Source organism: Phaenicophaeus curvirostris, chromosome 28, assembly GCF_032191515.1.
Source record: "Phaenicophaeus curvirostris isolate KB17595 chromosome 28, BPBGC_Pcur_1.0, whole genome shotgun sequence".
NCBI lineage: Eukaryota > Metazoa > Chordata > Aves > Cuculiformes > Cuculidae > Phaenicophaeus > Phaenicophaeus curvirostris.
Genome location: NC_091419.1, coordinates 1,182,073 through 1,190,383, shown reverse-complemented (window position 1 = coordinate 1,190,383; position 8,311 = coordinate 1,182,073). Strand labels below are relative to the sequence as shown.

General features: G+C 55.8%; 3 protein-coding genes across 5 annotated transcripts in view; 2 read left to right on the top strand and 1 right to left on the bottom strand.

The window, feature by feature from the left end:
- Positions 1 to 120: 120 nt before the first annotated feature.
- RPS28 (ribosomal protein S28) lies at positions 121 to 626 on the bottom strand. The gene is made up of 3 exons (XM_069878339.1): positions 536 to 626; positions 406 to 453; positions 121 to 329 (listed from the first exon to the last, which is right to left on the bottom strand). Exons 1-3 carry the CDS (start codon positions 572 to 574, stop codon positions 207 to 209), a joined length of 210 nt encoding a protein of 69 aa, XP_069734440.1. The 5' UTR covers positions 575 to 626; the 3' UTR covers positions 121 to 206.
- A 1,690-nt stretch (positions 627 to 2,316) lies between these two features.
- NDUFA7 (NADH:ubiquinone oxidoreductase subunit A7) lies at positions 2,317 to 4,499 on the top strand. The gene is made up of 4 exons (XM_069877837.1): positions 2,317 to 2,451; positions 2,595 to 2,644; positions 2,734 to 2,883; positions 4,232 to 4,499. The coding sequence occupies exons 1-4, from the start codon at positions 2,401 to 2,403 to the stop codon at positions 4,326 to 4,328; spliced, it is 348 nt and encodes a 115-aa protein (XP_069733938.1). The 5' UTR covers positions 2,317 to 2,400; the 3' UTR covers positions 4,329 to 4,499.
- A 2,619-nt stretch (positions 4,500 to 7,118) lies between these two features.
- The window catches only part of CD320 (CD320 molecule), a 143,836-nt gene continuing 142,643 nt past the window's right edge, over positions 7,119 to 8,311 (top strand). For all 3 annotated transcript variants that reach the window (XR_011339223.1, XM_069878194.1, XM_069878193.1), the window contains exons 1-2: positions 7,119 to 7,239; positions 7,700 to 8,032. Coding sequence is in view for 2 of the 3 variants with exons in the window: in XM_069878194.1 (XP_069734295.1) it covers positions 7,152 to 7,239; positions 7,700 to 8,032 (421 nt within the window). In the remaining variant the exon portion in view is untranslated. The remainder of the gene's footprint in view (positions 7,240 to 7,699; positions 8,033 to 8,311) is intronic.

Genomic DNA, 8,311 nt, shown 5'->3' with positions numbered 1-8,311 from the left:
AAGTTACTGTATTACACCAGAGAGGTCATGTGGGGCCCTAACAAAAGGCAGGCTGTGCTCCTGTCCCTCTGCTGAGCAAGGGCAGGAGCTCCCAGACAAACTGAGTCCCAGGCCAGGGACTACTATAAAACCCTTTATTGCCGCGAGGTGACTTGCACAGACACCGACCAGGGCGCGTTCGCCATGGCCGAGGGCCCGGCCGGGCCTCAGCGCAGCCGCCGGGCCTCTCGCTCTGACTCCAGCAGGGTGAGAACGTCTCCCTCCCGCACGGGTCCCTTCACGTTGCGGATGATGGAGCGGCTCGTGTCGTCCATGAACTCCACGCGTACCTGTGGGGCGAGAGGGGTCAGCGCGGCCCGGCGGGGCGAGAGGGGTCACAGCCCAGCCCAGCCCGGCCCCGCTCACCTGCGTGCACTGCCCCTGGGACCCGGTCCGGCCCAACACCTTAGTCACCTGCGGGGACAGAGCAGGAGACAGATGAGGGGGCGGTGTGCGGCCCCACAGCCCCGCTCCCGCCCGGCCCCGCCGCACTCACCCTGGCCAGCTTAATAGGCTGCACGCGGCTCGTGTCCATAGCTGCTCCGCCGAGTTAGAAAAGGGGTGGGGCTACTCTGCTCGACCTTATATAGAGCCAAGTCTCGCGAGACTCTGATAAGCACCAAACCTCGCGAGATCCGGCCTTATAGCCTTATACAGAGCGAAGTCTCGCGAGATCCCAAACTGCTTCGTTTGACATCAACTCTCGCGAGATCTGGCGCTCGCCGCCGAGCCAAGTCTCGCGAGACTCTGAACGGCACAAAACCTCGCGAGGTCTGAGGCTGTAGCCCCCGACACAGCGAAGTCTCGCGAGATCCTAGACGGCTTCATTTAGCACCAACTCTCGCGAGACTCTGAACCGCACCAAACCTCGCGAGGTCCGGCGCGCCCCGCCCCCGCGCCACTTTAAAGGGCACCAAGACCCTCTGCAACAGGTTTCTCGAAACCTCAAACTGCTCTGTTCAGGACCGATTCTCGCGGGATGAAGCGTGTCCTAACGCCACGCAACCCTGAAGCCAAGTCTCGCGAGACCCTGAGCAGCCGTTGATAGAACCAAGTCTCGTGAGACCTTGCTCGGTCTCATAGAATCACAGAATAACCCGGTTGGAAGAGACCCACCAGATCATCGAGTCCAACCATTCCTATCAAACACTAAACCATGCCCCTTAGCACCTCGTCCACCCGTCTTAAACCCCTCCAGGGAAGGTGACTCAACCACCTCCCTGGGCAGCCTCTGCCACTGCCCAATGACCCTTTCTGTGAAAAATTTTTTCCTAATGTCCAGCCTGAACCTCCCCTGATGGAGCTTGAGGCCATTCCCTCTTGTCCTGTCCCTTGGGAGAAGAGGCCAGCACCCTCCTCTCCACAACCTCCTTTCAGGGAGTTGGAGAGAGCAATGAGGTCTCCCCTCAGCCTCCTCTTCTCCAGGCTAAACACCCCCAGCTCTCTCAGCCGCTCCTCATAAGACCTGCTCTCCAGCCCCCTCACCAGCTTTGTTGCTCTTCTCTGGACTCGCTCCAGAGCCTCAACATCCTTCTTGTGGTGAGGGGCCCAGAACTGAACACAGGATTCGAGGAGCGGTCTCACCAGTGCCGAGTCCAGAGGGAGAAGAACCTCCCTGGACCTGCTGGTCACGCCGTTTCTGATCCAAGCCAAGATGCCATTGGCCTTCTTGGCCACCTGGGCCACTGCTGGCTCATATTCAGTCGGCTGTCAACCAACACCCCCAGGTCTCTCTCCTCCAGGCAGCTTTCTAGCCAGACTTCTCCTAGTCTGTAGCTGCCCAGGGTTGTTGTGCCCCAAGTGCAGGACCCGGCATTTGACCTTGTTAAACCTCATGCGATTGGACTCTGCCCAGCGGTCCAGCCTGTTCAGATCCCTTTGCAGAGCCTCCCGACCCTCCAGCAGATCCACACTTCCACCCAGCTTAGTGTCGTCCGCAAACTTGCTAAGGGTGCACTCGATGCCTTCATCCAGGTCATTGATGAAGACATTGAACAGGGCTGGACCCAGCACTGAGCCCTGGGGAACCCCACTTGTCACTGGCCTCCAGCTGGAGTTAACTCCATTTCCCACCACTCTCTGGACCCTCCAGCCAACCAGTTTTCCACCCAGGAGAGTGTGCGCCTGCCCAGGCCAGAGGTGACAGTTTCTCAAGCAGAATGCTGCGAGAAACTGCGTCAAAGGCTTTACTGAAGTCCAGGTCTCCTTCTGCTTCGGCTCCGCGCGGCTTGATGTAGAGCCAAATCTCGCGAGACTTCGCGGAGCCGTACAGGTACCAAATCTCGCGAGACTTTTCTCAGCTGTAGAGGTCCCAAATCTCGCGAGATCTGGCGCTTCTCCCTGCCCTTCATAGAGGCCAAGATGGCGACCGCCACTCGCCTCATCCAGCGCCTCCGTAATTTCTTGGCTGGGGTAAGAATGGCTCCGGTTCCTAACGTGTCCTGGGGCTCCGTGTCCTCGCGGGGCGCTGCTCTGCGCCGATTAGCGCAGAGCAGCGCTCCGCGGGGACACGGAGCGCCCGGCATGGCCTGAATCGCTGTGGCTTTGCCTTGCAGCGGGATCTCCAGTCGAAGCTGGCGCTGCGCTACACGGAGATCTCCAAGAGGTACCGGTGGGGCGGCGGGGCTCGGTGTGAGCGCCGAGACTTGCCGGCCACCACCGCTGCCTGACGTTGTGGAACCGTTCTCGGTTTAGAAGCCAGCCGCCACCTCGGCTCCCCGTGGGCCCCAGTCACAAGCTGGCCGGGAACTATTACTGCACCCGGGATGGACGGCGGGAGGCTCTGCCCCCCATCGTGGTGGTGGCAGGGCAGAAGACACTGGCTGCGGGGACACAGGCTGGCAGGTGAGCAGGTTTAAACATAGAATCATAGAATAGTTTGGGTTGGAAGGGACCTTAAAGATCATTCAGTTCCAACCCCCCCGCCATGGGCAGGGACACCTCCCACTGGATCAGGCTGCTCAAAGCTCCCTCGCACCTGGCCTTCAGCACCTCTAGGGATGGGCCAGACACCACTTCCCTTGGCAGCCTGGGCCAGGGCCTCCCCACCCTCATCATGAAGAAATTCTTCCTTATGTTTAGTCTAAATCCTCCTCTCTCCAATTTATACCCGTTCCTCTTGTCTTATCGCTCCATGCCTTTGCAAAAAGTTCCTCCCCATCTTTCCTGTAGTTCCTTCAGGTACCAACAAGTCTCTATAGTGTCTCCATGGAGCCTTCTCCAGGATGAACTATTCCAGCTCTCAGCCTGTCCTCATATGGAAGGTGCTCCAGCCCTTGGATCATTCATTTGTAGTTCTTTGCTTGACCTCTTCCAACAAGTCCATATCCTTCTGTTGAGGATTCCAGAACTGGACACAATACTCCCAATGAGGTTTCATGAGAGAGGAACAGAGGGGCAGAATCCTCTCCCTTGCCCCAGTGGCCATGCTTCTTTTGATGCAGCCCAGTATATGGTTGGCTTTCTGGGCTGCGAGTGCACATTGCCAGCTCATATCAAGCTTATCAATCAGAAAACATGGTTTGGTTTATGCTACTAATGTAGACCTCTTCCAGTAAGCAGATTTCACAGGTCAGTAGAAGGTGGCTGAACTGATTCCTGATGTCTGTATCTTTTCTTGGATAAGCTGGAAGGAGGCTTAAAAATCTCTCTATCTGGAGTGTATCCAGCTGAAAGCAGCAAAGGTGGAGTAGGGTGTGGAGAACGCATCCTGTAAGGAGGAGCTGGGGGAACTGGGGTTATTTAGCTTGAAGAAAAGGAGGCTGAGGGGAGACTTTGTCGCTACATAGCTTCCTGAAAGGAGGTTGTAGCAAGGTGGATTGTCAGTTTCTTCTCCCATGTAAAGTGATAGGATGAGAGGAATGGCTTCAGGTTGTGCCAGGGGAGGTTTAGAGTGGATATTAGGAAAAGATTTTTCATAAAAAAAGGTTGTCAAACATTGAAACAAGCTGCACAGAGAAGTGGTGGAGTCACCGTCCCTGGTGATTTAAAGGACTTGGGAATGTGTTACTTAGGGTCGTGGTTTATTGGTGGAGTTGGCAGTATGAAGTTAATGGTTGGGTTTTAAGATCTGAAGGGTCTTTTCCAACCTAAACTATTCTGTGATTGTATAATGAAACCTGTATTCCTGAGTAAATGTGAGTGTGGTTGTCATAATGTTATTGAAGCCTCTCTCGTCCTTGTTCAACCCCAGTTCAGGCTCAGCAGTGACAACAGTTGAGAAGAAACCAGTGACACCTGGACCAGCATTGAAGAAGTGGGAGATTTCAAAAGACCAGCCCTATTTGTGAGAAATAAATGTGGTGGGGCTGGGCGTGGAGATCACAATCCACACAGTGGCGCCACACAGTGGCGCTCAAATGGGGAGGCTTGGGGTGCATTTTGGAACAGCAATGCTGCGTGGACCTTGTCCCGGTGATGTGATGCATGTTTAATAAATGTATTTAAAGTTGTGAACATCACCCTCCTTTTGTCAGTTTTATTTTATCCAAATGACTCATTTTTAATACGGCTCGGGATGTAAGGGTTTCTTGGGGGAATAGCAATACACTACACGCACATGAGATTAAAGCTGAGTGGATTTGTGGTCCTGTCTGTGACCCTACTCAAGGTGTGACCCAAAAATAGTGCCGTGATACCCCTGAAGGACAGAGCTGAACGAGATGCCCTGGCAGAAGGGCCCTGATGCTCTGCTTTTGCAGTCGGATTGTGTTTCTGCGAGTGCCCTGTGCCCTGTCAGCCTTCCCTGCTCCACCTGCGCTGTTGGGGTGCTGGTGCTGCAGCTGGACCCTCCCCAAGGACAGCGGGTCCCCGTGGCTCCAGTGATCACTTTTTGGTGCCCTGCTGGTGGGTTTGCCCACTCCTGGTGATACAAGAAGTGGTTACTATTACAGAGAGTGGAATATTTTCATTTAAACTCAAGTGCAGTTAAGTTTTGTCTAAGTAACTGTGTTCTTTGAAAGTTAAACAGAATGTCCCCCTGAGAGCATGTTTCCTCTTAGGCAGTGTTTTTTCCAGGCACTGCTCATTCTTTGGAGATAATAATGTCTTGTGTTCAGTGTAATCTGTGCTGAACCGATGTTAATTCTTCTGTGATCCTCTCTGTTTGCAGTTTTCTTCTGATCTTCAAGGGCAGTGTCAAGCAGAGAGCTGGAGCCAAATTAGCTCCAAAGAGTTTTGACTGTTCTGAAGTTTCATAACAACATTAAAATTAGACCTTTGAAAGTAATACAAGACTTATGGGAAAACTTATACATCTGCATGTAAATGGTAAATCTGTCCCAGCTCTTGCCTGGCTGCACACGATCGATAGAGATCGCTCCCTTGTGTTGCCCAAGCCTGAGAAGGGATTCTTGCTCTTTAAAATTCAAAAACAAGTCTTGGAGAGTTTGATTTGCTGGCACTTTCATATCACTGGGAGCAAGCAGCAGAGGGCTGGCAGTGGAAAAACGAAGTGGCGGAAAGCAGCGGAGCACGGGTGCAGCTCCCGTCTGTAAGAGTCGGTCAAAGGATCAATTCCTGCCTCAATATTTTCTCTCAGGTGCTAAGGGCAGATGCAGCCTTAGGAAAACGGCCAAAAAAGCTGGTACGAAACCGATGCTTTGTACCTAACTACCTGTACCTACCTCCTTATCTCAAAAATCTCTTGTACCGGGCTCCAAGCCTCTCTGCTCCCTACCATTGTGAAAGATCCATGAAGCAAGGAGGAAAAGACAGGAAAATTAATGATGGGACTTACCACAGACCCATAGCCCACAAAGCATGGGTGATGATGACTACTGGCCTTCATCGGGAGACCCCAGGTCGCCCACCGCTGCCAGGAGGAGCGCATGCACAGGGGCAGAAGACCTGCAGACACTCCTCTCTTGGCATGTGTGGCCTGCTAGGTGGAGATTGGCACATCTCCACAGGCAAAGGCGAGTCACAGGTGTATTCACTAGCATAAAAGACAGCTCCGGAGCAGCTGAACTGGGGGGAGCAGAAGACGAAGACAGAAGAAGAGCCCCCCCACCGTGGGATCACCTCCATTGAAGACAGAAGCAGTGGACACCTTCTGGACTGGGACTCCCAGAGACACCAGACATCTGTGGACCCATGGTGGTAGCTATAAACCCCTTTTCCTTCCCTTTCCTCCCCATCTCTTTCCTTGTTCTCTGTCTCTTTCTATTGCAAGCCTCTTTATGAGCACAATTAATAAAGCACCACTTTATATTGAAATTTAACTCCCCTGACTTGTTGAATTGTTGCCTTTTTCCCGTTGCACTCTGAAATCATAAATGAAACGAACCATCTCATAGAATCATAGAATAAGCAGGTTGGAAGAGACCCACCAGATCATCGAGTCCAACCATTCCTATCAAACACTAAACCATGTCCCTTAGCACCTCGTCCACCCGTGCCTTAAACCTCTCCAGGGATGGGGACTCAACCACCTCCCTGGGCAGCTTTTTCCAGTGTCCAATGACCCTTTCCATGAAAATGCTTTCCTAATGTTCAGCCTGAACCTCCCCTGGTGGAGCTTGAGGCCATTCCCTCTCGTCCTGTCCCCTGTCACTTGGGAGAAGAGCCCAGCTCCCTCCTCTCCACAACCTCCTTTCAGGTAGTTGTAGAGAGCAATGAGGTCTCCCCTCAGCCTCCTCTTCTCCAGGATAAACACCCCCAGCTCTCTCAGCGGCTCCTCTTGTTCTCCAGCCCCTTCCCCAGCTTCGTTGCTCTTCTCTGGACTCGCTCCAGAGCCTCAACATCCTTCTTGTGGTGAGGGGCCCAGAACTGACCCCAGGATTCGAGGAGCGGTCTCCCCAGTGCCGAGTCCAGAGGGAGAAGAACCTCCCTGGCCCTGCTGGCCACGCCGTTTCTGATCCAAGCCAAGGTGCCATTGTCCTTCTTGGCCACCTGGGCCCCTGCTGGCTCGCGGTCAGTCGCTGTCATCCCGGACACCCTCAGGCCCCGCCCCGTCCCGTGGCTCCGCCCCCCTCCCCGCGGGTCCCTGAGGGGCGGGGCGGGGCCCCCTCGAGGGCACGCGCTCGCCATTGGCGGGAGCCGCGGAGCGCGCATGCGCTGCCCCCGCGCGCGGTCGGCGTCCTGGCTCGCGGCGGGGCGGGAGGGGGGCGGCCATGGCGCCGCCGCCGCCGCTGCTGCCGCTCCTGCTGCTCCTGCTGCCTCCCGTGCTGCCGCGGCCCCCAGCCCCGCCGATCGGGCCCGGTAAGCGGAGAGAGCGGCTGACGGATGCCCTGGGCGCTCATTGGCTGCCCCTGCGCGCCCCGCGCCCCGATTGGCTGCGCCCTCACACGCCCCGCGCGGGCCCGCGGGGTCACCCTCACCCCCCATCCCTCTGTCCCCCCCATCCCTGTCCCCCCCATCCCTGTCCCTCCCTCACTCCTCCCTCTCCTCATCCCTTATCTCCCCCTCATCCTTCTCATCCCCTATCATCTCCTTTATTTCCCCCGTTCCCCTTGAGCTCTCTCATCCCCATCCACCCCTCATTCCACTCTCCCATCACCCTCTTCATCCCTCTCTCATTCTCATACCCCTCCGTGTTCTCTTTCATCCCCTTTCTCCCCCCTCGCCCCCCTTTCTCCCACATCATTCTAGACCCTCATCCCCCTCTTTCCCGTCATTCCCTTTCTCTCTCCTCATGCTCCTCTCCCCTCTCTGCCCACAGTGACCTTGTCCCACTGCCGCCCGGACCAGTTCCAGTGCGAGCCCGGTGCTCCCTGCTTCCACCGTGAGTGGCTCTGCGATGGGCATCCCGACTGCACCGATGGCGAGGATGAGCGTGACTGTGGGCTGGTGACCACAACAGAGCCGAGCCCCGAGGAGCTGAGCCCTGAGGACACCCAGCTGACCCCGGTGGAGCTGAGCCCTGAGGACACTCAGGTAACCTCTCAGAAGCCAAGCTCCAAGGACACACGAGTGACCCCTGAGGAGCCGGGCCCCGAGGGCACCCAGGTCACCCTGCTGCGGAGTGGGGCTGTGCTGCCCGTCGAAGGCACAGGTACGGGGCTAAAGGGGCTGGCAGACATGGGGGGACAGCGGCAGAGCCCAGCCGTTCTCAGGGAGATGAACCTGACTAAACCTTTTGCCTCTGCTGGTTGGAGGCAACAGCACTTGCTACAGCTCGCTTCAGGCACGGGATGCACCTTGGGGTCAGCCCCACCTTGAACTTCCTCCCCAGGGCACCCTCAGGAAGTGCCTTTGAAGTACCTTCTTCCAGAACATGCAGTTCTGGCTGCTTCCTTCCGACAACCAGTGACTCTGGAGCCTCTGTCTGCCC

Bases quoted from the DNA above. Each gene is read 5' to 3' on its own strand.
- RPS28 (XM_069878339.1), bottom strand. From the start codon at position 574: ATGGACACGAGCCGCGTGCAGCCTATTAAGCTGGCCAGG. The intron at 454-535 runs GTGAGTGCGGCG...CTGTCCCCGCAG, and splicing joins AGCCTATTAAGCTGGCCAGG to GTGACTAAGGTGTTGGGCCG. The intron at 330-405 runs GTGAGCGGGGCC...CTCGCCCCACAG, and splicing joins CCCAGGGGCAGTGCACGCAG to GTACGCGTGGAGTTCATGGA.
- NDUFA7 (XM_069877837.1), top strand. From the start codon at position 2,401: ATGGCGACCGCCACTCGCCTCATCCAGCGCCTCCGTAATTTCTTGGCT. The intron at 2,452-2,594 runs GTAAGAATGGCT...TTTGCCTTGCAG, and splicing joins TCCGTAATTTCTTGGCTGGG to CGGGATCTCCAGTCGAAGCT. The intron at 2,884-4,231 runs GTGAGCAGGTTT...GTTCAACCCCAG, and splicing joins GCGGGGACACAGGCTGGCAG to TTCAGGCTCAGCAGTGACAA.